This window comes from Monodelphis domestica, chromosome X (assembly GCF_027887165.1).
Source record: "Monodelphis domestica isolate mMonDom1 chromosome X, mMonDom1.pri, whole genome shotgun sequence".
Classification (NCBI taxonomy): Eukaryota; Metazoa; Chordata; class Mammalia; order Didelphimorphia; family Didelphidae; genus Monodelphis; species Monodelphis domestica.
The window spans coordinates 3,392,813-3,418,758 of record NC_077235.1 but is presented as its reverse complement, the minus strand read 5'-3'; the positions used below and the strand labels follow the sequence as shown (position 1 = coordinate 3,418,758).

At 52.2% G+C, this 25,946-nt stretch overlaps 1 protein-coding gene, 1 long non-coding RNA gene and 1 other non-coding gene across 4 annotated transcripts; 2 read left to right on the top strand and 1 right to left on the bottom strand.

Annotated features, from left to right (window-relative positions):
* The first annotated feature begins 938 nt into the window (after nt 1-938).
* LOC100020545 (uncharacterized) lies at nt 939-8,261 on the top strand. Its single transcript, XM_056809235.1, has 3 exons — nt 939-1,092; nt 6,556-6,752; nt 7,574-8,261. Exons 1-3 carry the CDS (start codon nt 1,039-1,041, stop codon nt 7,632-7,634), a joined length of 312 nt encoding a protein of 103 aa, XP_056665213.1. The 5' UTR covers nt 939-1,038; the 3' UTR covers nt 7,635-8,261.
* On the top strand, nt 3,720-3,776 carry MIR12410 (microRNA mir-12410). Its single transcript, NR_163031.1, has one exon. It is a non-coding gene; the product is annotated as a microRNA mir-12410 (primary transcript).
* Nucleotides 7,917-25,946, bottom strand: LOC103091968 (uncharacterized). Of its 2 annotated transcripts, none has more exons than XR_474879.3 (3): nt 24,287-25,946; nt 20,237-20,402; nt 7,917-14,965 (listed from the first exon to the last, which is right to left on the bottom strand). It is a non-coding gene; the product is annotated as an uncharacterized LOC103091968 (long non-coding RNA). The 2 variants fall into 2 exon arrangements; XR_008914629.1 differs by lacking the exon at nt 7,917-14,965 and adding an exon at nt 16,515-18,852.

Sequence of the window (25,946 nt, the reverse complement as noted above, 5' to 3'; positions counted from 1 at the left end):
TAAATGAATTTGGTTCCATCCAACCGGCAGGGATGTACCTGTGAAAAGTGCAGGCTCCCTGCCCTCAAGGAGATTCCTTGCCATTGACTTATAATGGATCTCCCTTACCAGGGAGGTTGAGAACAAATGGGAGAGAACTGGGCCTTGCTAGCCACGGGGGGGGGGGACTCTAGAAACCCCCAATTTATTTTGTGTGGGTTGAACCCTAGGGTGTTATGAGTTTGGAACTCTTTAGGTCCCTTGGGCAAAGAAGGGACTCATTGGGGCTGCCATTTATGTACTCCTGTGACTTTCGTTGCCTGTGGCTATCATGACAGCTGAGGTCCTTTTGCCATTTCTGGAGATCTAGAGAATGACAACCTCTCTACTATTCTCATGGGAAGCCTGTACTTGAGTAAAAGCAAGCCTACTACTGAGCTTTCCTGGGGAATCTCTGGGTGGGGCCAGCTGAACTAAAGGAGGGCAGTTTTTAAGAAGCTCCCAGGATGGCATTGAAGCCATAAAACCCCAGAGTGGCACGTGGGATCATAGATCACACAAAGGCAATTCCTGAAGTACCAGGGTAGGGCAGGGAAGGGTTCATCAAAGCACAAGAATATTCTGAGCCATGAACAGTCAGTGGCGAAAGCAAGTCCCCTAAGACCCTATAGCCTGTGCTAGCCAGCTGGGGGCTGAGTGCTTTGTCCACAGAGTGGATAGTTGCCGAGGCAATTAGAGTAACCATGGTTCCCTCCTCAGTGTCCCTGCCCTTTCTGCTTAGCTTGGCAATCTGGAGGCCAAACTGGAGCCTGGTCGATATCACTGAGGCAGGAGGGGCCTGGGGAAAGAAATGAGAGGTGAGGAGGGCAGGGGCGAGTAGTTGCCCAATACCAACAATGTCTCAAATATTTGAACACGTCCTGAAAGCCAATGGGGGGGGGGTTGGGCTGAGCTGCCTATATGAAGGTGAAGGGGCAGCGGGCATTTGCAGTGGAGCACCAGGGACCGCAGAGACGAGTGGCATCGGCCCAGCCCTGATCCAGCCTGTGAGGTCTGGCCATGAAGAGGCTACTCCTCCTTGTCTCTCTGTTCCTTTTTCTGCCCATTCAGCAGGTAGGTCTGTTTTGGGGGAATCAGAAAATGTCCAGAGCTGCCAGGGACCCAAGGAGGAAACTAAGGTCCAGGAAGGAAAAGTTAGGGTAATAGAATGTCAGAGCTGGGAGGATCCTTTGAAACCATTGGTACTCTAACTCTCCCCCCACCCCCCGCCCGCCTCGTTTTACAGAAGAGGAAACTGTGAGGATCCCATGAGGCCCAGCCAAGCAGAAAGGCCAAGGATTCCCCCCCCCACTGGCACAGGACATTCCATTCCCCTTTGGGAGCTAGCCCAGGCTGTTGACTGGTATTTCTCTTCAGGGACTTGCATAGCATTTTCACATACAGAAATCTCCAAATGACTATTTCCATTCATTTTGAATTTTCAAACTTTCCACCCCAAGAGAAACAGCATGATCCAGCTGACCTTGGAGTCAGGAAAGAGACCTGAGTTCCAGTTCCACCTTAGATACTTACAGCTCAGTAATCCTAGACATTTCTTCAGTGTGGGGAGCTCCCAGTGTGCAGCCTCTCTCCACTGATTCTGATAGCTGAGCAGCTGCTCTCTAATGCCCATTCTTAGAAAAAGCAGGACCATTTTGAGAGGGAAAATCGCTTGGCCATAGTTAAGATGTGTCTGTGGCAAGACTGGAATCCAAGTCTTTCTGCCTTTCATTTGCCATAGGATGATTAAGATGCCATCCAAGTACTCTTGGGAAATGCCTCTGAGGCCCCTTGGCCAGATTCAGAAGTATGAAGTACAACCGAAAGGTCTAGCCAGCACATCTGGCAAAGCCCCACTTTAGTGGAGAAATAGGGGACAAGTTTTCAGGTGGGCGATCCTGGGAGATAAGGAGTAGTGCCCAAAGCTAGGAAGGGGGCGGGGGAACAGCGCCAAGGTGTAGGGGGATGCTACCTGTGGGCCGATAAAGCAAGTGGTGGCCTGAGGCTGGCTCTCTTCCCATCTCCCAGAGGGAGAGAATGTGCTTGTTAAAAGTGTGCTTGGAGATGTTCGCCTCTGTAGTAGTTTTTATGAGAGGCTGATCCTCGGGGGAGAGGCTCCACTTGAAAACAGAGTTCTCTGAGGCCAATTGGCCTGCTCGCAAAGAACTTGTGCACGCTTTCTTTGGGGCAGAAGGCTTTGGTGCAAAAATCAGTGTGTTCTTGCTTCTCTCCGAGGCCGCCCCGTCGCAGGCAAACTTCAAGCTGGGCAACGGAGCCGATTCCTTGCCGGCAGAATGCTGGCATGCCCCTAGCCTTGTACCCTTCCCAGAGGCTTCCTAACCATTTCACCTCCAGCACAGAATGGCTGAGTGCCTGCCCAGCGTTCTGGAAGAGGCCTCCCAAAGGGCATTCCTTGCCCACTGTCAGGCCGGCCCCAAGTGTACCCAAGCAAGCCAACCTTTCTAGGCCCGTGGTGCAGATACAGACTTCTGTGGGAAAAATGGCCTCCTGACCAAGTGGACAATTCGAACAGCCCACAAGTGGCCAACCAGGGAGGCTACAAATGGTACTCTGCCAAGGGAAGAACACTGGTTCTGCAGTCAGAGAACCCGAGTTCAAATTTAGACTCTGCCACTTAGGAGCCTTGTGACCATGGGCAAGGCATTGCCTGCCCCTCTTCGGGCTTCAGTTTCCTTTGGACTTAACCTTGGAGGTGATTGGAAGCTTCAACCTTTGCTTCTCTGACTAACTCCTTAGAATGAATGGGGTGGGGGGTTGGTATACGGTTCCATCCCAGGATCAGACTTTTCAACTAAGGGAGTTAAGCCACTGGGGGGAGGGTGTCAAACAGCCCCATAAAGGACATCTCTGAGTCCCACTCCAGAGGCCCTGCTCCTTCCCTTTTGGAAGGAAGGATTGGGGATCTGGTCTGGTTTCCTATGAAACCTTCAGATAGTCATTTTCCAAATGAAAGGCACTGCAAACGCTACCTAGAATACCTCCTTTTTTTAGAGAGGGAAATGACTTACCTAAGGCCACACAGGGAGTAAGAAACTGAGCCAGGACTTGATGAGAATTGGTGACTGAAGGAAAAAAGCAAATGGAGGTAGAGTTGTGATAGCTCTAGAGGGGCTGGCTGGGGAGGCAGTATTGGGTGGTGAACATGGTGCCAGACTTGAAGTGAGGAAGACCAGGGTTCCATTCCTGGCTGTGTGACCCCAGGCCAGTCCCTTCCCCTCTCTGGCCTTCCTTGGGGAAAAAGGAGATGATAGACCTGGATGACCCTCAAGGTCCCTTCAGGCTCTAAGTGGCTGATCCCCTGGTGGATGCTGTGTCAGTAAGCAGGTGTGTGGAGAGAATCTGAGGTATCTGCACTGGCGGAATGAGTATCACAGAGGAGAGACGTCGAGGATGGGGCTAGGAGATGACCTTTTGTGGTGAGAGCCTCCAGCTCGGTAAACCCTGTGAGCCCTTCACAAATGACACCCACAAAGCCATAACCACACAGTCACAGAGCTCCCCTGCTTCAAATGAAAGAAACTGGCAAAAATGGAAACCAAGAGGGAGAGGCACCCAAGGACTTGGCACCCTGGCACCCAATCAAGCTGCTCTCTGACTCTCAGCTTCTTAGGTTCAGAGGTTTCGGTCCCCAGATGGCATCTAGTCCAACCTGCATCTTCCCCTTTCCCCATTTCACAGAGAAGGAAACTGAGATCCAGGAGGAGAAAGTGACCTTTCTGGGCCTCAGTTTCCTCCTCTGCAAAATGGATGAGTCTGATGAGCTGGCCTCTAGGATGTATTTCAGGTTGAAGTCTATGAGCCTATGAATGGCCAAGCCAGAATCTGAACACAGATCCTCAAGGGCACCTACTCTAATGTTCTTGCTCCATCGTCAAATGGGGAGAATAATATGGCACCTCCCGTGTGGGACTATGGCAGATCAAAACATACCCAGCAAGAAGATGAGCCCGATTGTGGTGCTGGCAGGCTCCTTTTCATTGGCCTTTCAAGAAAACCGAGCCTGAAGGTAGCAGGGGAGCCCCAGCCTTCTGTGACTGGGCGGGCACGATGCCACTATTCTGCCACCACCACCACTGAAAACCATTCACTTTCCAAACAATTTGCCTGTTAGTAAAGCCTTGAAGATGACCCAAGAGCTGTCTCTTCTCCGGGCTCCTGTCTAGAGGGAGCTACCAGCATATTAGCCAGGGGCCCCACCCTGCCTGCTGGCTCTGTTTCTCAGGAGGACCCATGGCTTCCTTGGCTCTCCCCCCCCCCCATTTCTCTGTCCCTCTCCAAGTTCTGCCCCCAGCAAAGATTCCATTGTCTTCTCCCCTGGGGCCTCTGGCTTTGGACTCAGCAGGCCTGCTGCACGCAGCCAGGTGGCTGCTAGCCAGGGGTGACACCCTCTAGAGGGCCCTCCCTTTTCCTTCCATTTCCCTTTTGATCCAGAGCAAGCCTTCCTGGGTGCTGGGGTCCCAGGGAGTGAGCCCCACTTCTTGATTGTGGGGTTCTGCCTTGGCACGGTTGGTTCCAGAGCCCTCAGAGTGGGGTGCCAACTCTGTAGCCAACAGTCCCAAGGCAAGGACTCAAGTCAGCACAGACAAATCAGTTTTCCAGGCAGAGGAACAGAGGAATTATTTTCTCAGGTTCTCACTTGAGCCCAGTTCAAGACATGACCTGACGAGGGTCAAGAACTGGTTAGCAGTGGAGGCTGCACTTGACTTTTTGTCAGACTCCATCTTTTTCCCACTGTGCAGTTCAAAGACAGGCAGTAGGGAGAGGCGGGCAGCAGAGACTCCGGGCTGCCACTCCTGCTGGGGGGGGGAAGGGGGGGAGGCAGCAGGCTTTGGTGGCAGGCAGCAGGTTAAAGGAATTTCACTGGGGTGTGGCTGCCTGTTTTAACCAATTCTTCCAGCTCCTCAAGTGCTGAGCTTGGTAGTGCTGGTGGGGCCCTCTATGTTTCTGCGCCCTGGGGCAAAGGCCCAGTCACCCCACCCACATGCTGATTCTGACACACAGACACATAAAACTTCTCTCCATCCATTAAATGATGCTACAAGGCATGGCTACCAGCAAGGATTCTAAATTAAGGAGGAAAGATGGTAACGTGAAAGTGTGAAAGAAAGAATGGTGGGAAGCTCTTCACCATTTTAAAGCCCTTTCCATCTATGATCTCCTTTGAGCCTCCAAGAATGATGGCATTCTCTGTTTTTAGAAGGCAGCTGAGGCTTGGAGAGGTGGTCACTCCTCAGAGAGGACACACAGCAAGTCAATAGCAGAGCCCAGACCATGGCCTTCCAGTTCAATGTGTTTTCCACAGGCCCCTGATCTGCTCTTGAAAATGGGGATTTGGGGGCCCAAACTCTGTTTTGGATCTTGGACTGACAAGTGATATTTCAGGAATAGAGGAAAGAAAGTGAGAGGAACAGTATGACTGGAAGCTTAGATCTAGAGAGAAAGCACAGATTTAGAATGGAGATTCGAACCCCGGTCCTCCCACCCGGAAGCCAACATTTTTTGCAAACTGACCCAACAAGATCAGAAGGCCTGAGGAGGAAGGAAGTTGGGCCTTTGGGTCAGGCTAAATCACCTAAGGAGGGGGCAGCTGGGTGGCTCAGTGGATAGAGAGCCAGGCCTAGAGATGGGAGGTCCTAGGTTCAAATCCAGCCTCAGACACTTCCCAACTGTGTGACCCTGGGCAAGTCACTTGACCCCCATGGCCTAGCCCTTACTGCTCTTCTGCCTTGGAGCCAACACACAGTATTGATTCCAAGATGGAAGGTGAGGGTTTTTAAAAAAATAAAATAAACAAATAAATAAATCACCTAAGGAGAAGGAAGTTCTCCCAGGTCGGGATGAGTCACTTAGTAGTCTGTATGCCCACAGAAGGAACATGAATTATCCAAAGTCTCATAGCATTCCCTGCAGTCCACTATGCTTAGGAGGCCATTTCTTCTTCACTTGGGTGAGGCAGAAGGGCATGTAGCCTTTGATGCCAGGGGTGGAATGCCTGGTGCACTTTCCCATGGCTACTATCCTTGCCCATATACAACACAAATGCGCCCCAGTGGGTCAGATCACTTTGGATTTCTCTCCACTGCTGGTTTGCCATCAGAGTCAAGTGTTAATCCTGGGAGCTCTTCGATTTCAAGGTCCTTGAGGGCTTTGGGGGCACCCTCAGTGCTCAGCACAGTCTGGCACACAGAAGGTGCTCAATCGCCGCTTGGAGATTTGCCTTAGCTTGTGAAGCTCCAGGTGATCCATCAGCCCTGCCCAGACCAAGTGGGAAATCCCCACATTTGGGGCTGGGGCAGCAGTGACCCCAGCAGAGGGGCCAAGTTGGTCATTGAACAGTTTCTGCTGTTTCCTTGGACATTGGGAGTCAGACTTTACTTCCCTGCCACAAAGTCAGTGTAATTCTTCTCTAAACTCCTAGAGTTGGCGTAACATGAGATCATGCGTACATACATGCATATTTATATATCGGCAGGGTCTAGGGCTATAGGAAAAGATGCCTCTGCCTTACGATTTCAGGTGGTGTCCAGCCCGGCGAGGGACAAGAAGCCCTCTGGACATAGCTCTGAGATGGACACTGTGACTGGGATTGCCTCTCCAGGACAGCCCCTGCTTCGCCGTGCGGCCCGGATGACCCCATTCTGGAGGTCCCTGGGCTTCAAACCTTCCCAGGCTCATTGCCTGCGGGACCTGGAATGCATCAGCAAATACTGCAGGTCAGTGGCTCCAGCCTTGGGGAATGGTAGGGGACGTGAAAGCAGGCCACAGAACTGCCTAGTTCAGAAGCTCTAGGAACTCAGTCCTTGTCATCTGGGCTTCTCGGAGCCCAGGGGCTTTGGTGGAAGCCTTTCACAAGGCCCATACTAGCTTGCTTGGCATTCCAAGTGGAATCCCTGTTCCCAAGTGGGCACTGCAGCAAACCGTGGTCAGGGTGCCACGTTCTCTGTGCCAGGTGGGCAGTGCTGGGGGCAATGGGTGGCAGTTGTCCCTGAGAGCAGACCAGGCAGTCATGGGAAGTGGTGGATCTCCTCCTCGCCAAAGGGTTTCAAGCAGAGACTTGTCAAGGTGAAGAAGGAGAGAGGCTATTCTAGAGCTGCAGGAAATCTCAGAATCCAGTCTGGCTAAAGCAGAGAATATGTGTAAGGGAGACTCCTAAGACAAGATTGGGAAGGCAGGTTAACAGCAGGAGGCAGAGGAGCTAGGGTCAAGTCCAGGCTGATCTTCCTCTCCAGATTTCTGTGGTTTCCTCCTCTGTAAAGGGAGAGGGTTGGATTAAATGGCCTCTAGAGACCCTTGCGGTTCGGACCCTAAGATCACTTAGGACGCTAGATGCCAGGCCAAGAAGTAGGTAGGAAGAAGCCATTGATGGTGTTTGAGCCGAGGAATAATGTCACAGGATGGAGATTGGAGGAAGGGCAGACCTTAAAAGTGGGCATAAAGCTTAGGTGATTCCTGAGGGTCCTAGAACCCCCATTCTGGGGTTCTTCAATGCCAAGGCTCTCTCAGGCCCAGCTCACTCTCTGCTTTTTCTTAACAGGAATGGCTATTGCTCAAAGCCCCCCTGGAGTCCTGAAGCCTTGGAAGCTGGGGCTGCCTGATCACTGAGGCACCAGAAGTCACCTGAGCCCCCACCTTCCCCCACCTTCATTTATGGGCTTGAAACCCCTTCTCCTTGCTTTATTCCTCTTTGGTTTGCTTCCCTGGACAAAACATGCCTTTTCCCAAGCTTTCGGGACAGGGGGGCAGTTATGCCCATTAGCTTGGCCCCTGCATACCCCATCTGAATCCTGCCCTTGGAGGAAGCCCCCAGCTCCTATTTAGAGAAGCCCAATAGGAAAAAGTAGGGCTCTGTCCTGAAGTAGTTAGCTTCTGGCTGTTGAGGTACCAAGCCATAACTAGGCTGTGGCAAGCAGGCCTTTGTCCCAGGACACCCAAATTGAGAGGGTGACGACAGCCCTTACTCTCCTTTGGTAGCACAGAAACAATTGAACTCAGCACCTAATTAATGAGAATAATTAGTCACTGCCTCCCCTCACTAATTGTTGGCACCCAAGCTAATTCTCTGACCCCACCTCAACAAGCCCTGTTCTGACCTCCTCAGAAGCAGCTTCAGGAAGGCTCAATACCTCAGCGCAGGCATCTGTTTCCCCATTTTGGTGTGATGCCCCCCACTTTGTGCCCAACTATCTCTCCCTCCAACAAATGAATTTGTCTCAAAAGCTTGATTTGAAGTCCTGCTCCATGTGACTTGCCCCAAGCAACAAAATGGCTCCCTGGTAGGACAGAGCCCAGGAGCCTGGGGAGGAATTTGCTGCCTTGCGCAAACTGTTGACTCTGGACACCTCCAGAGAGTTCTGTCTGGGAGAGGGCAGGGGGCCTGGCACATACCAACCCACGATAGGCAGTGATGGAAGAGGGTGGGATTTGGGGGGAGGGTACCCCAAAAGAAGATCTGAGGTTCACACGCCTCAGCTGCCCATCAGTTGTCCCTTCTTGGCAAGCCAAAGCCCGACCTTCCCTCCATGGCCCCCATTCCCAGAGCTGTGTAGAACTTCGTGGCCCCTTCAGGATGGGTGGCATGGGTACTGGGAATGGCTGGGGAAACTCACACTGTTTTAGGGATGGCTCTGGCCCCCACCCCCACTAGGGAAAGCCTGAATGGCCAGACAGTCACATTAGACTCACTACCTCTGACATTTTCCCATGCAAATCTCCCTCTGAGGCTTGGATTGGCTCTAGACAAAGATGGCCCCCTCCACGCTTCCTTCCCCACAAACTTCTGGCCTTAAACATGCCCTCGAGCTTATCTGCAAACGTGCTCAGGGGGGAGAATGAGAATAAAGTCTGCTGTGCACTTTACACACACCTTATGTCTCCCTCATGCCTGTGGCCTCCTGAACCCTGGCTTTGACGCTTCCTAGCTGTGTAGCCTGGAGCCATAACACTTGGACTGCCTCCTCAATCCAGAAATGCTCCAAGTCATCTGTGACCTCCTCGGTCTGGATGCTCCCTCCAGGGATACAGATTAAGGCCCGCTGGGGCCTGCTCAGCCTGGCCACGGCCATGTCCTCCCCTAGTTTGCCCCGAGAGGCCTTCCTCATGTTCTCTGGACATCAGAAGGATGCCAGTGGAGTGGGCACCTGAGGGGCCAGCAGTTAGCACTCCCTCTCCCTCGAAGCCCATTTTCCTCTTCAATTCTCCATTTTTCTACAGCTCCCCTGAACAAGCCCTCATTTGTAAAGTGTTGCAGTGCCCCCCTTCTTGCTCCATGTGTGCACAAGTATGCCTCACAGCCTGGAAAAACGGCAATGCTTGCTATTCTAATGAACCTCTGATTGGGGGGTGCCCCTTTGGAGTGGAGCTTGTTTGTAGCCTGTCCCTGCTTTAGGAAGGCAGACTCAGTCATGTGCACTCCCACCACCATGCTAGAAGCGATGATCTACAAGAAAGCAGGGCCCTCAGCGGCTGTGAGTGGGGGTAGGGGTGGGCAGGATCCTTTTGAAGAGGGTAGGAAATGTTTGAGAACAAAGGCTACAGCCCTGAGATGCTAAACCTGGGTGCTGGCACCGCCCTGGGGAAGCCAATAGAGCCTTGAAGAGCTCGAGGACACGAGGCTCATGGAAAAGATCAGGAATCCTTAGAGTCAGAACAGGACGAGGCCATCTAGTCAGACCCTTTTATGTGGTGGGGGACAAGGCAAGGGGAATTGAGGCCCACAGGAAAGGAGGCAGCTTGGGGTGCAGAGTATCAGAGCAGAAGTCGGGTACCATTTCTTCAAAGGTTCATTGGCTGCTGACATTATCCTTCCAAGGCCTGGATTGGATAGGGACACCTACCCCACCAAAGAGCTAACTCTACATGCCAGGAAGGCCCAAAACCCCAGTAGAGACCCACTCACCACAACTCCATCTTCTCCTTCACCGTATCTCGGTCAGCAAAACACCAGACTGTGGCAGCTGCCTGTCCTGGGAGCTGGGAGGAAGTACTCTGGCCTCCTACAACATAGCTACGAGGGCTCCGCTGACCAAATCTCCAGTCCCACTGTGCTCCCACCACGATGACACATTGCTAAAGCATGCAATAAGTGCTTAGCATGTGCTTAACATGTGCCGAGCACTGCTGTGGGTGCCGAGAAAGGTACAGATGCTGATCCTGGCCTTCAAGCATCTCCTGGGGGAAGAGAACCCATAAAGGAGAGGGGCAGTACCCGGTGCCAGGGGCATGACTGATGATATGGCCCAGAAATGCTGAGCGATGGAAGTGAAGAAGCTGCACAGCTCAACCTGATAGCTAGAAGAGGAGGGAAGGTGGTTCATCCTAGAAAGGAAGTGCTGAGCTCTTGTGGGTATGCCCTAGCCTTGGGAATTCCAGCCCCTTGGTGTGTAAAGTCCTCCACAATCCTTGTTTCCAAGCACTCTCCCATCCAGCCCAAATGGCCTTCCCAGTGCTCCCCATACCCGACTAGCCATCGCCCCCATTGCTGCCTTAGCGCAGGCTGGACTCCTATTCCTGGAATGCCCCCCAGCCTTTCCTCCAAGAACCCCTGCCCCCCTTGAGTTCAGCCCAAGCATCCCCTGCCACTAGGACTCTTTGTTGACCCCCCTCCCCCAGGTTTTAGGAGTTGGTATTTCTTGAAATTTGTGTGAGGTCCTCAAGAGACTAAATCCCTGAAGGCCAAAGGCTGCTAGCACAGTGCCTGACACAAAGTGGCAAATGTCCTGGATCTCTCTGGCCACGTTCCTCCTGATGTTGGAACATGCCTGGCCTCATTCCTCCTTTCCAGGCTCCGGCCTTCTAAAGCCCAGCTCTTGGAAGCCCCACCTCCATTCTCGGCCTGTGCCACACAGCACTGAAAACCTTCCACGAGAGTGCACCCTGGCCACAAGAAGCCTCTGAGCTCTTAGCAATGATCATCTCCGTCCTGTGGCTTCAGGAACACTGCTGTTGGGGCCTCTCTTCACCATAATAAACATGCTAGAGCTCCCCTGCTTCCGATGCAAGGGTCCAATCTCACCTGCTTTCTTGTTTGTGTAGAGAATTGGGCAGCCTATGGTCCGTTTGTGAATTACCATTGACGTGGTCATTTCCAGACCTTTCTGAGAGCTTGGTTAGGTGAGCTCTTCCTTGCAGGTTGCACCCTTCTGGGTCACATTTACACTGGCCTCCCCTCACATTAGCAACAGTCCCAACCTGCTGGGCTCCCAACAGGTACTTGTGTGAACAGTCCCTCACCTTGCTAAAGGGCTAGAGACAGCTAGGATCTTGGGAGTCTGGTTCAAGGCCTCCCAGAATGACTGGGACCCCCCACTTGCCCAAGAGTTCTCTCTGCAATTTTGCTAAGCATCACTCGGCCAGCTTTAGCTCTCCCATCTCCTCTTGAGGCTTCTTCCCTTTTCTAGTGCTAAGGGCCCACTCCTTGAGTGGGAAGGCTCAGGGTGGAAGGGATGCCTCTGGGCCCCCTTCTCAGAATAAGCTTTTTAAATCCATATACTAAAAATGTATAGGATTGCAGTAGGAAATGAAGGTTTGTAGGAACAATGGTATCATTTTTATCCCCTTCAGGGTCATGGACCACCTGAAATCAAACGTGGCCCCCTTCGGGCTAGGCCGGGTCCATGGACCCCAGGTTAAGAACTTTCCTGTTCTGCGTGTCTCTCTAGGCCTCTGACCAAACACCCTGCCTCCTACTACTATAGCTCAGATGAGTATTTCTCAATTGGTGGTCAGAGATCAGAGAGCCTACATTTCGACCTGAAAGTCAGCTTGGAGGTCATCTGGTCCAGCCCTCATCCTTTTACAAGGCACATTCTGAGGTGGGACAGAAGATCCAGGTTTTCCTGGCCTGGGCGGCTGGGGCCCTGCCTTGGTCCCTGATAAGCTGCCTCAGTGTCCTCATCTGTGTCACAGGGATGGTGGTGGTGGTGGTGTTTGTGTCCCTTCTTTTTGGAGACATCTGGGTGTGATCTCTCAGCTTGGATGTCAGTGAGGAAGAGTGGTACAGAGTCATCCAGGTCCAGTGGCCAGACAGAAGTGAGGAGAACTGGCGATGGCCCAGGATGCAGTGGATGGCCTTGGCGTCCTCCACGTCAGACCAAGCTCCGAGCATCTACTTCAGTCGCCTTCACGGCTGTTGGAACGAACTGTTCCCATCTCACCCAACCGTTCTGGCAGGGAAGGCTTCACATGCTTGGGGTAGAAGACATCCCTTGACTGGACAACAGGGTCAGGCATGTGGCCATTGGGGGTGGAGGGCTACCTGGGGGCACAGGGGTCAGAGCACCTCAAGAGTAAGTCAGCATGGCCTGGAGAGCTGCCTCAGACTTGGCACCCACACAATCATTTCAAGCTTCTCAAGCCCTGAGCATCGTCGATGGAGCTACACAGGGACATGGAGACCCCCCCCCCAATCTCCCCACATGGACAGCAGGTCTACTTGGTCTGGCCTCGGCCCCAGCTGAAGGGAAGCTGATGAGTCTATCTAATTAGTCTGTGACTCACTCACCACCGAGGGGAGGTAATTTCAAAGGCTGGCAAAGCACTCTGCACTACCCTGTGATTCACAGTCCTGATGGTTTCACATCAGTACAGTTAGTGACAAAGTAAGTGTTCTAGACTGGCTGAAAGGTTGCCATGGAAACCAGAAGCTGGGCTACAACTGGGTAACTAGGATGAGACAGTCAGAGCTTGGTCTTAGGGCAGCCAGATTTAAAGGGCACACTGGCAGCAGGAGCACTGCAGCTATCCAAAGAAATGAGTTTAGCACCTAATTAGCAAGACTAATTAGTTAAAATTGGAAGCTACCAAATGGTGCCTTCCTCCTCTGCTCCATCTGCCTCTCGGGAGGCATCCTTGAGGGCTGCCACAGGCACCAGAATTGCCAGGTAGGCCTCTGACTGACGGATTCTCAGGGGCTCGAGGGCTCAGCCCTGCATCTGCCAGAGCCCCACCAAGCAGAGGTGCAGAGAGGTCTGGAGAGGATCCCCAAGATGTCAGGCCTGCAAGGAGCCTCAGGGATCATCCTGGCCAGCCCCCTCATTTGGCTGAGAAAGTGCCCTGGATGAGCTGCTGAGCAGTCGGACCTGAGCTCAAAGAAGCCACCCCTCCCCTGGCCCGCCACACTGGGGAAACTTCTGCCATCCAAAATCCATGCCTTTGGGTTAAGGCCTCAAGTCTCGGGATTTCCTTGTTGAAACCTCAGCACTCTTGGGTATTCAGCTATTAAGCCATTAGCATCTTAGTGTGAATTCATTTAGCCTATTCCCTGGCGAGCCTTTGGGGAATCTAACTTGTAATAAATAAGGTGCTCTGAGTGACAGGGAAGGTAGGAAGGCCTGAGCCCCTCATCATCCAGCTTGGGGGAGGGGTCATAAAATCGCAAATTTAGAGCTGGAAGGGACTTTAGAGGACTTCTAGTCATTTTACAGGTCAAGAAACTGAGGCCTAAGGAAGAGAAGAGACTTGGGATTGATGGCTCCCTAGGATCACCTCCGGTGGGAAGGGAGTCAGGGGAAACTGAGGCCCAAAGAGGCATGACTTGTCATACCTTGTCCCAGAGAACCATTATTCATTCCAACGTAGGGCTCCTGACTCCCTTTCACTGAGACTACCCTGGGAGTGGGGCGGGGGTCCCATGAAGGCGAACCTGAACAGTGTGTGTGTGTGTGTGTGTGTGTGTGTGTTGGGGTGGGCCACAGCAAGAGCACCTCTGCTGAATTCCACCAAGGGCCAGCCCTACTGAGGAAGATAGGAAAAGGGGGTCATTGGCCTGAGCTGTAGGGAACATTGAGAGATAGGGAGCTCTGCTCCCCATTTTCAGGGACACTGCACCACCTCAGCAGTTATACCTGCAGAGTCAGCAACAGCAAGAGCAAGGTCCAGGAGGGTTGGCCTGTGGGCTCCGCACAGCTGTCTGGGGACCTGGCCTCATGCTGGCATCCCTGGAGGCATTCAGAGGAGAAAATGCTGGCGGTGCCAAGGCCCGGGCCCCTGCAGGGCCAGCCTGGGGAGGCAGAGTGCAGGGAGACAGGGAAGAAGGCAGGATCCTGTTCCTCCCAAGAAGATGAGCCTTTTCACAGTGACCAGAAGTAGAGAAATTTCTCAGCTCTGAGGCCGGTCTGGAGAGTTCCGAATGCCACCTCTGGTCTAGGGAGCTCCCTGGAGGCAAAGGGCCTTCTCCAAGTGGCAACCACTCTTCAGGGGCCCTTATCTAAGCCTTCAGGATCACATCCACATTTCTCCCTTCATATTTACCTTCTAGCCTGCCTTTCCAGAGGACTCTCCCAACACTCTCTCCTTTAGCCAAAGCAGCTTCCCTATGCCCCAATACAATGAAGGCTCCTGGAGGGCAGGGCCTGGTTCCAGGCTGTCTCCCCCTCCCCAGTGTCTGGCATCTGGTCAGTGCTTTTAAAAGATCTGGAGATAGAGCTGACTGGCTTATGGAGGAGGAGAGAGGGGCTGAGAAGGGAGCCACTTCCAGGAAGTGGAACCCTTTGGCCTGCCCTTCTTCTCTCTTGGCCTCTTCTTTCTCCTTTTCTGTTCTACCATCACAAGGCACAGAGTTCACTGAGGTGACCTGTGTCTGCCTGCCTGCCCCTGGGTGCAGGAGTCTTCTGGCACTTGCCTCTCTGGCACCGTGGTGTCTAGAGTCAACGGTGGACTTGGCAGTAGAAGTTCTGGGCTCTGCCACTTGCTATTCCACGATGTGAACCTGGGCCTCCGTTTTTCATGTCTCCAGTGGAAGAGCTGCCTTGCCTTAAAAGGGTCCTTTCTACTCAGGCTTTCTGATCATAGATGAGAAGGGCCAAGGCCTATACAAATGGAAGACATTCTCCCGGGCTCCCGGATGCTCTGGAGAAGCAGGCCGAGTCAAGGAGCCAGCTGGGGGTAGAAATCAGGAGTCCTGGGGTCCAGTTCCATCTCTGATGCTCATCTGTGTGACAAGATGAGCAGGTCACAACCTCTTTGGGCCTCAGTTGCCTCCTTTGTGTCTGTTTCCCACCCACCCTCTCTCCCTGGCTATGGCTTGCTTCCCTGCTATCTATGGACATAGATGTGACTCTATTCTCAAAAATCCTGTGTTTGACTTAACTATCTCCCTAGCTATTAGCCTATAACTCCCCTAGTCTTAGAGGCTAAGCTGTTCTCTTGTTTTGAAACCCTCAGCAACCTGGCTTCCCAATTTCATTATTCAGCTGCCATTGTTTTCCCTCTCCCTCTGTCTCTCCTCCATGTGCATCTCTCTGTCTGTCTCTCCCGCTCTCACTCCCTCTCCCTCTCCCGGCGATCTTCTAGTTGCCAAACCCAATGGCCTTTTCCCAAGTCTGCATCCTCTTTGGCCTGACCCCTGTGTATCGGGTGGCACTGCCCATCCCTCTCTTCCCCATACCTCTTTCTCCTGTTTCTCCTCCTACTCGGCTGACTGACTGCTCTTTCTCGGTCTTCTGTGCTCTATCTTCGCACCTGAACTGTCAAACCCCTCGTCTCGGCCCCAGTCTCTCCGCACTTCATTCCATCCTACACTCAGCTGCTGAGGTGGCTTTCCTAATGCCCACATCTGCCCGGTCACCTCCCTGCTCTCCAGAAACTCCACTGGCTCTTGACGAAAATCCCGTTTGTCATTTGTGGCTCTCCAGAAGCAGCCTCCTTCTTACCTTTCCAGGCTTCTCACTCCTTACTTGCCTGCACACACAGTGTGTGGGGTCTGGCTACATTGGCTTCCCTGCTATTTCTCACACAGGACATTTCCTTTCTTATCATCTCCATACCTTTGCCTGGAATGCCCTCCTTCCTCAATGCCACTCCCAACTTCCTTTGAGGCTCCGCTCACACTCTCCCTTCTTCAGGAGGCCTTTCCCCACCCCCCCACCCAACCCCAATGCTCATTGCCCTAATTTTTCTTCTACTCTTTCCATAGTGTCACTTGCATGTAGCTTCCTTGAGGCAAGGACTGTATTTTATATTCCATCTATGAACACATAGTAGTTGCTTACTAGAGGCTTGTTGATTTGCCTCACTTATCCTCCCATTTTACAGATGAGGACACTGAAGCTCATAGATGAGAAGGGCCTGGCCCAAGGTCACACAGGAAGGTAGCTACAGAGCTGGGACTTGCTTCCTGCTCTTTCTGCCATAGTAATCACCTCCTCCTAACATAATCTCTGGAGTTCTGAAAAGCTCTTGCTTATTCCCAGAATGTTCCTATCAGAGAGACAAAGGGACAGACTAGACCCTGGGCCAGTGATGGTGAACCTTTTAGAGATCAAGTGCCCAAACGGCAATCCTATTGCCACATGTGAACCCCCCACCTTACCCCAGACAGACAGGGGAGGGAGGAAGTGCTCCCATTGAGTCACTGCACAGAGGGACAGATGAGAAATGTCCTCAGGCATGTGTGAAGAGGGGGAGGGGAGCATCCCTGTCTGGCACACATACCATAGGTTTGCCAACACGGCCTTAGTAGATCAAATGAGAGTGACCAGCATCCTTTCTATAGGCTTTTATCTCATTTAAGCCCCATAACTCTGTCAAGGAGCTACTATTGACCTTATTTTCTCCATTTTATTGATGAGGTTCAGAGAGGGATGGAGATTTGCCCAGGGTCACACAGCTGATAAATGCTGATGGGGGAGATTTAACCCATGAATTCCTAAATCTATCACTCTCTTCACTAAGCCACCCCAGATCTAGTCCCTGTTCTGCCACTGACAGGTGAGGAAGCAGATTTGATTGGATCAAGAGAGATACGTCTTTTTTTAACTTTACCTTCCATCTTCGAATCAATGCTCAATATCAGTTCCAAGGCAGAAGAACAGTAAGGGCCAGGAAGTGGCAGTTAAGTGACTTGGCCAGGATCACACAGCTAAGAAGTGTCTGAGGCCAGATTTGAAACCAGGACCTCCAATCTCTCAGTCTGGCACCACATGCCTCTTAACTGTTTGTGAAAGCATCTTGGCAGAAAAGACATGGCACTCACCTAACTCCCAGGATTTCACAGGACCTGGCATGCTACCTTAGCCATTGGAAAGGAGTCTTTGGCTGTTTAGAGATGGACTGATATACTTATGTGACCTCAAGCAAGTCCCTTCTCCTCTGAACCTCAGTTTCCTCCTCTGTAAAATGAAGGGATTTGGACCAGACAGCTTCATCTAAGTTCCCTTTCAGCCACAGACTGCCAACCGCCCTCAGCCCATTGGTTCCCCACTTGCCTCCACAGCCTGGCCCCCTGGCCCCCTTTCTCATTCTGTGTCAAGGTCCACTTTGGAATCTGGATGTGTTTTCTACACAATAAATATTGGAACAGTGAGATTTGTGGTCCCTGAAATTTGTACTCCATTCCCTTGAAAAACAGGCTCTTTCTCCAAAACTTGGCTCTAAAAAAGTACAGTACACCTCCCCTCCCCTCGGCCCCAAGTTCAAGCCCCTTCGGCCAAACACGGAAAGGGTTTTCTTCTGTGCCAGCTTGATTTCCACTGAGAAAATAATTGTAAAGTGCTTAGTATAGGGCCTGGAAGTGTTGTCGATGCAAATGTTAGCAATTTGTATGATTATTCCTATTATTACTTCTTTCCTTGGCCAGTGAAGGAGCAGGCCTCACAGGGTCGGTGCAATTCTCTTGCAAATCTGAACAAAAGGTTTCAAACTGACTAGGGTGGGGAGGGAGGGAGGAAACTGCCCAGAAGTGGATTCCTGTGATGAACTGGAGAATAGAAAGAAGGGCAGCAGAAGTAGGCCCCATCCAGGAAGGAGTAGGGCACTAGAGTGGGCCAGTAACTCCCAAGAGACAAGATCCAGGATTGAGGAAGGAGCCAGCAAGCAAACCCGTGGCCTAAAGGCAGCCTGGGTCATAGAAAAGAGTTCTGGACTCCAAGTTGAATGGGCCTGGGTTCAAAACTTGAACTCTGTACTCTTTCTCTCTGTGACTTTAGACACAATTCTTTCCAACTCTGTAAAGTGACAGGGACTCCTGGGAGGAGTCTATTCATTGTGAGCCTTTCCCCTGTGCCCCCCCCCTCCCTGGATCTCAAGGGGGCCCTCCCAGGGCTCAACTCTCCTTTTCAGGTTGGCCCTGCCTACTCGCTCTCAGCCTTGTGACATCTTGGACCTTGAATCAGGCGCTGGCTGGCCTGCTGTGCCCCTCTCTCCATCCATCACTTGCTCCTCTCCCGGGGACCTTGGGCTCGTCATTGCTTAGAAGAAGGCCATGTGAGCAGCCTTGTGAAGCCTGCCATTTTTCCAGGCTGTCTTTCCTTTCCGAACATGCTCGGGAAGCTAAATGCCTGGGCCAACACGCTGGCCAGGCTCTGGGGGGGTGGGGACTCCAGGTGTCCCTTCCCAGGCTGTTCCCTTGACTCCCCCCCCCATAGTAGATGGAAAAGAGGCATGGGAAACTAGCCCAGGCTGGCTCCAGACAGTCTGGGCTCCTCCAGGAGGCCGAGGGTCCGAGCCCCAGCCGACTCAGGGAAGACGTGATGTGATTTGGGCAAAAACCTTTTCAGTTTTATGTCATCAAAATTGTCCATTTTCTCTTTTATGACCCTCTCTCTTGCCAGTTTGGTCATGAACTCTTCCCCTAGGCAGAGATCTGAAAGGCGATTCCTTTCTTGCTACTCTAAGAGGATGTGATAAGAGAGATGGTGCTGCCCAGTGGAAAGAGCACTGACTGAAGGCTTGCACCAGACCTGCTACTCACTGAAATCCAATTCATTCACAATTCAGGACATCAGCTGTGATGCGATATCTCTGGTCTGCTTTTCAAAAGGAGGATGGACAGAGACAATGGCCTGCATGACTTTGGCCAAGTCACTTCTCTTGGCTTCCCTGGAAAGAAAGGGATTGGGTAGATGCCCTCTGAGGTCCCTTAGGTGATCTATGTCTTCTTTCTAGTGCCTGAGGCGGGGCCAAAGATTATCATCTCTTCCCCTCTGGACCTCATTCTTAGCTAATTATCAGACCTCCATAAAGCTAGCTGCCTTTAAATGTGCAGGTTGGACAGCAGCCAGCTCATTCCCCCTTCTTTTGGAGAGGAGGAAACTGAGGGAGAAGGTCAGCCAAGTAGTCTGTAGGGCAGAGGTGGGTCCTCCTCTGGCTGCAAGTGGAGCAAGCTCTCCTCCTCCTCCCCTTCCTCCCCCTCCCTGCTTTCTCAAAGACTGTCTGTTGGCAAGAAGGGATATGAGGGGAGCAGCCTGAAGCAATTATTTTGTTGAGCAGCCTGGTCAATGAAGGATCTGATGCGCCCCTTTCTTAGGAGCAAAAGAGAGGGATGGCCTTTCTGCTCTGGAAGACCTCTCATGTGCCCCAGATGCCTCCAACAGAACTGTTCCAGTGGGTAGCAGACTCCCAGGAAGCTTAATTAGGCAGTACTAACTAGGTGTGGGGCCCCGGGCTAGGCCCTGGGGACCCAATTACAAGCAATGACACAATGCCTCCTGGGAAAGGGCTTCAATTCTAACAGGGAGCCAGCTGGGAAGAGCACCGAAGGAGAGCCTTAGAAGACGTACAATTAGCAAGTTTATGGATACAACTGGCCTGGTGGCATGGTGGGGTAATTGAGGCCTGGAATGGCTAAGTAACCCATTAGTGAGCTAAGTAGTTAGGAGGGAGCCCCTGGCAGTGGCAGGATCTGGGGGTGGGGGTCTTCCTTCGAACCAAGGAGTCCAATCCCCTCATTGTGGCCATCTCGATTCTTTCCCCTTGTTGGGCCACACCAACCTCCTCCTTAGGACTGTCATTGCCACACTCCCCCATGTGACGATTGTCTGGTCTCTTTGGCAGGACCCTCACCCCCAGCTCTGTTCTTCCCCCTCTGAGCTATCCAGTGCCCTCAAAATTCTGGGGCCTCACGTGCCTGGGAGCTCCTGGTTTCAATCTCCTCCCAACCCCTGAGGAGCCATTCATCTTGGCTTGCCCCCATGCAGTTGCCTTGATGCCAGCCTCTCCCAAGGATCTCTGCCTCCTCCCTTCCCTCGTCTGTCCTGGGAGATTACAAGGCCCTCAGCCTTGGCACTCTGGAAGTTAGCTCTCTGCCTAGCCTTAGCATGGGAGTGCAGACATGGTTTCTGGCTAAACAGGGCCCTTCCCAAACCTTTAAGGGCTGAGTGATTGGGAGAAACCAACTTCTGTCTGCTCCTGAGGATAGAGTGCTGCCTGGTGTCAACGGGAATTCTGGAAGCCCCAAATTTGCCCATTTCCCTTGAGAACTTACCTTAAGGGAAGTCCCAAAGTGACTTGGGCTTAGACCGAATAAGGGATCTCCTGGCGCCCATGAAGTGTCCTGAATAGGAATGACAATCCTCAATTGCTCAATCACCGTTTTAGTCCCAGAAGTTTCCCCCGTTGTACCAGAGATCGGCTCCCAAGAAGACCAGCTCCTGTGCAAGAACCATCCTTTTAGTATCCATTGTAGCCAGGCACTCCCTGCTAGCCCAGCCTCTTTCCCAAACCTGCATCGGTTTGCTGTCCTTGATTCCCCCAAAGGCACAGAAGATCCCCAAGTTCTATTCTTTAGAGAATCCTCTAGCGGGTGATCCTCTCAGAGACACTGTCCTCAGAGCCCCGGGGACTGGCTCTGGTAAGGATTTGTCTCTTTTCTGATGAAAGATTTGGTTTTGCTGACTATTTTAGTGGTTCTGGGTTTGTCCAGGTTGACACTAGGGATAGTGACTAGGAGAAACCTCCCTCTACTGGGGAACCAACGACCCTGAGAGGCCCCAGGAGGACTCTGGTTGGGAGATGTTCTTATTCTTCTTCTTGTTCTGCCTGGAGAGACAGCACAGAAAGCCCAGAGAATGTTTAAGTTGTCCTTCATTGAGAAAACTGACGGGGTCGGGGGAGAGGAGAGGGTTGGCACAAAGCAGGGATCCCGCAAATCAGAGAGAACAAAAAGAAGAGAGAAAGAGTCCGGTTCCCTCCTCCTAGTAGGTCAGGAAAGGACTTGTGGGAAGACTTCTGCCTGAAGAGCCCTGGCACTTGGGCCTAGAAGGGACTCTGGGCATTGCTACCTAGTATCTTTGGGGATCCTCATTCAAAGGGTTTGCTTCCCTCCAACTTCATCTAGAATAGAAGAGGACATTTGCATTGGGGGAGCTGCTCTTGGTTTTCTGGCAGTCCCAGGCATATGTTTCTACCAAGATTCTGCAGTTGGGCTTATAGGGCAAAAGGGTTAGACCCAAGAGTGAAACAAGGCCCTTCCTTCTTCCACCCAACTCAGAAGCCACAACCCACAACCAAAAGCCAATACTGATGATGTGCTCTGATAGAGTGTTTATTCTGGAAGCTGCGCCTCTCACTGCACCCCGATGGTACACGGGTCCTTCTGGCTGCAGTCTTCTACTGTTGGCTCATCTGGAACTCGAAGCCTAGGAAAAGGCCCAGCTTTGCCCAACTGCTGCATCACCCTGCCTGGCTCATCTTGTATAAATCACCGTACTTGGGAGGTGATTTGTTGAGTCCAGGAGGAAGATGTTGCCTTTCTCCCTGCTGGATTCTGGCTTAGCTTTGGCCCAACGTCCATCAGAATCTTTTTGGATCCTGATTGTGTCCTCCCCCCTCTAAGCTGTTCTAGCTAGTTGGGTATTATCTGCAAATTGGATTAGCTCATGGGGTCAATGCTCAGTTTTCTTGGCTGTAAGCCCCTGCCTTGCGCCAGAGCAGGGACTCGTTTATCCCCTTTTGGGGCATGGAGCCCTTTAAGGGCAGTCCATCTGGTGAAGCACATGGAACCCTTCTCAGAGGCATGGTTTGGTGCCCACACTCTGAGTAGAAGGTTAGTGGAAATGAAGATGTCATTTACCCATCCAAAGGGTTCAAGAAGGTTCACAAAGAACCTCCTGAAATTGATCCCCAGACCTCCTTAAGGATCTGTGGACCCTAGGTTAAGAATCCATGTACTAGAGGCACCCTAACAGAGTGAATAAGGCATTGGGCTTCGTATTGGGAGGACCTGGATTTGAATCTCTCTTCAGACATTTGCCAATTGCATAGGCCCCAGACATTTCCCTTCTGTGGGCCTCGACTTTCTCCTCTGTCCAATGGTGGGGTAAGACTCCATGACTTCTAAGGCCTTTTTCCAGCTCTAAATCCATCCACCTGGAACATTCTACATCTACACCTGATAAGCTCAAAGCAGACTTTGTCTGCCATTGGAAATCTGGGGAACCGGGCCCCTCCTGGGTTGAATGACTTGGTTTCTTGCCTGAAATTGGCTCCAGAGCACTGTTGGCTTTATCTCAGAGCAGGCAAGATCCAGACCCTGGACTCCCCTGATGGCTCTGCCCAGATTCAGTGGGCAAAGGCTGGAGAGGGAGGTACCCCAAATGAACGCAGCTGACCATCCCTCCCAAGGGCCCTCTCTAGCCATTCATTCCTGAGGGCCCCTCATCCAGTCCTGTGCTATGGACTCCTGAAACTGCGGGGCCTCCTGACAGGAGCCCAGCCCCTCAAAGGAAATGAGTTAGAAACCTTCCCTGAGCCAGCTGCACCCTGGGAGCCTCACCGCTGCTGCTAACCCTTAGCTTCCCCAGGAGCCAGATAGGTCTTAGATGACAGGAGGAAGGGACAGAGCCTGGGGAAGGGGTATGGAGGTAGGCTGGGAGGGAAACAGAGGCTCGGGGGGCCTGATTCTACCAGAGCCTCCTTGTGCCCTGGGCAAGGGCCTGAGTGAGCCTGCACATGTAGGGCTGGAAATTGCTAGGGCAGTGGTGCCTTTCTTGTACAGAAGCTTGGGCCTGCCCCCAAGTGCTTGGAGATGACCTAGCAAGCTTGGAAAAAACCAGAAATGGTGGGGGGGAAATGGGTGGGGCAGATGCCAACTGCAGAGGCAGCTTTCCTGGGGCTCCACTGCCACCCGATGGCCAAGCAAGCTCAAGCCAGTCTCAGCCTGCTTCTGTTATAGCGGTGCAGCAGGCCAGGCCTTATCTGAAGCCTAGAAAGCCGAGCTTAGACAGTGAATGTTCAAGAAATAGTTTACTGCTTCACTGATCTCAGTGAGAGATGTGCCTCTTTTTGCTCATGGCGTAACAAGTTTTTCCATAGGGAACCATGGCACACTGAATGTGCAAGTTGGCAACAAGGAAGTTGGGACTCCTTTGAGGCCGGGGACATAGGCCTCTGATTCCTCCACTTCTATTTCTTGTCCCCACTCAGACCTGTGGAGAAGCAGTGAGCTAAGGAGAGAAGGAAGCTTCACGAATCTGGCCTTTGATAACTTGGATTCAGTGATCGTTTCACATGGGCCGGGCTGAAATGAACCAACATGGTCCAAGACAGTACTGCCATGGAGGCCAGAGGCTTGGAGATTGAGACATGATATGGACCCAGGGGGTCATCTCCTCCAATTCCTTCCCTTTACAGAGGTACAGATAGGAAGGAAGTGGGCCAGGAGGCAGATGGGCAGATTTCACAATGGCCCAAGGTCACCATCATTCTGCCCTTGGGAGACAGTGACGAACTGACTCTGATGATGCCCGAGTCAGAAAACAAGATCTCTCTAGGGGCAGCTGGGTGGCTCAGTGGATGGAGAGCCAGGCCTAGAGAAGGGAGATCCTGGGTTCCAATCTGGCCTCAGACACTTCCCAGCTGGGTGACCCTGGGCAAGTCCCTTCACCCCCATTGCCTAGCCCTTACCACTCTTCTGCCCAATATACAGTATTGATTCCAAGACGGAAGGAAAGGGTTTAAAAAAAGGAGGGGGCAGCTTGGGTAGCTCAGTGGATTGAGAGCCAGGCCTAGAGAAGGGAGGTCCTGGGTTCAAATCTGACCTCAGATGCTTCCTAGCTATGTGACCCTGGGCAAGTCACTTGACCCCCCCCCCTTGCCTAGCCCTCACCACTCTTCTGCCTTGGAACCAATACACAGCATTGATTTCAAGACAGAAGGTAGGGGTTTAATAAAAAACAAGAAGACCTCTCTACCAATGGTCCATGGGGTAGGAGAAAGAGCAGGGGGAGACAGATGCCAGCTCTGTACTCTCACGCTCCAAACAAAGGGATGCCGGGAAATGTCTGCACAAGGCCAAGCCCAAGTGTTTAGGAGAAATCTGATTAGATCTGTCAGACATAGTCTTGAACTGAATTTTTGAAAAGGGCACAATTAGAAATGGTGCTTGTGCACCCAGCTGAAGTGAAGTGATGTGGGGAGGGTGGTAAGAACTGTTAGACCCCTATGTCGGGTTCGTTTTTTCTCTTGGTCTTCCAGCTAGGAGAGGAGCACCCAGGATTTTAAAAATCCAACTCCAGCAATGCCCAAGTTTATGTACCTGTCTGCTGGTCTCCTGCAGAGGCTTGGAGTAGAAGGAAACAGCAAATGGCACTTATACTTGCTGATCAGTGTCCATGTATCAGGGGTCTCCTGCCCCATTCTTTTTCTCACTCAAAGCCCTTGTTGTTTGAGGGAGGAACAAATCCTGCCTTCTCGTCCTCATCTCACATCATCTTCCTAGTTAGGTGGCACAGTTGACAGAGTGCTGCACTTGGAATTAAGAACATCTGGGTTTGAATGCTACCTAGCTCTGTGATCCTGAGAAAGTCACTGGAATTCTCTCAGCCTCAGTTTCCCCAATATTTTTGCCAAAAAAAAAAACTCAAATGGGGTTGCAAAGAGTCAGACATGACTGAGCAACAACAGAGATGAGCAATGTGACTTCATGTGGTGACTCTCAGTATAACCTTTGAGTTTTGTGTCCTTGGAATGTTTTCTATCAAACTCCCCGCTCTTGGGAGAGGCAGTACACACTAGGATCTAATCACAGCTTGGCTGATGTGTTCCTGTTCCTCTACTGTGTAAAAACCATAAAAAAAGCCAAAGAGCCATGCACATCTGTGTCCTTGTGGCAATGGAGAACTGTGGGCCGTGCCTGGGTATAACTGGGCATCTCCATTTCCTCTAACGTTCTGGAGGAAAGTCGATTCTCGTTTGGAGAGTTGGAGGTGGGAAGAAGGCACATTCCAGACGTGGACTTAGTGCCATGCCAAGTCACAGAGGGAAGAATATGGAATGTTGTGTGTGAGAAACAGCAAGAGGGCCAGGATGTCTTCATTTGAGCTTGAAACTACAGACTTTTCAGATGAGGAAACTGAGGCTTCAATGGATGGTGGCCAATTAGGTGATGGTGACAAGCTCAGGACCATTAGGTGTGTGCCTCCAACGTCCCCCTAGAACTGATCTCTTAAGTCCCAGACAGCTTGGCACGTGCTCCAACTGCATCCCTTGGGGTAAGTTAGAAGGGTGAGACTGAGGCACAGAGGAGAGGTGACACAGCAGGAATTGCCCTGCTCAGCCTGTGCTGTATTCAGGGGGCAAGGTGGTCAAACGCCCACCCTGGGAGGGGAAAGATCCTTCGAATTGGGATCTTCCTATTATCAGCCCCTGCCCTCACTCAGTCGTGATGGGGGCTTTGGCCAACGTGAAGCTGCTTTCTGTTTGCTAATATTTTCAAAACAAGTTCCGGACAAAGTTTCTGGGAGGGTTGGAGGGGAGGCTCTGCCGGCCCTGTGCTGGATCTGGCTGTTTCCTGCTGGACGACGCCCTGTGAGGGCTGGAGCCTGCATCTAAGTCTGGAAGTAAGCAGAGAGGAAGCAGTAGGGTGGGGTAGGGGGGTTCCTCCAAGAAGGGGGCACGGCTCGAGCCAAAGTTCCGAGAGGAGAAAGTGCAGAGGGTGCTCGTGGCCCTGGGTCCAGCCGTGGGCCCAGCCGGCAGATTGGAGATGCAGAGTAGCTACCTGCGCAGACCGCTGGCTCTGGGCCAGGGCCGCCTCTCGTCGGCGGTGGCCGGCTGCCCTGGGATACCTCCAGTCAGACGCCTGGCTCGATGGCCTCCCTAGGGATCGTCTCACAACTCCGTCCCGGAGGCCTGTGGAGGGGAGGAGGAGGAAGGTGGAGCCGGGCTGAGCTCTCCGCTCTGGGCATGCGCGAGGCTTA

Excerpts from the sequence above, each read along its gene's own strand:
- LOC100020545 (XM_056809235.1), top strand. The coding sequence starts at position 1,039 with ATGAAGAGGCTACTCCTCCTTGTCTCTCTGTTCCTTTTTCTGCCCATT. Across the intron at positions 1,093-6,555 it reads TTTTTCTGCCCATTCAGCAG|GTGGTGTCCAGCCCGGCGAG; the intron begins GTAGGTCTGTTT and ends TTACGATTTCAG. Across the intron at positions 6,753-7,573 it reads TGCATCAGCAAATACTGCAG|GAATGGCTATTGCTCAAAGC; the intron begins GTCAGTGGCTCC and ends TTTTCTTAACAG.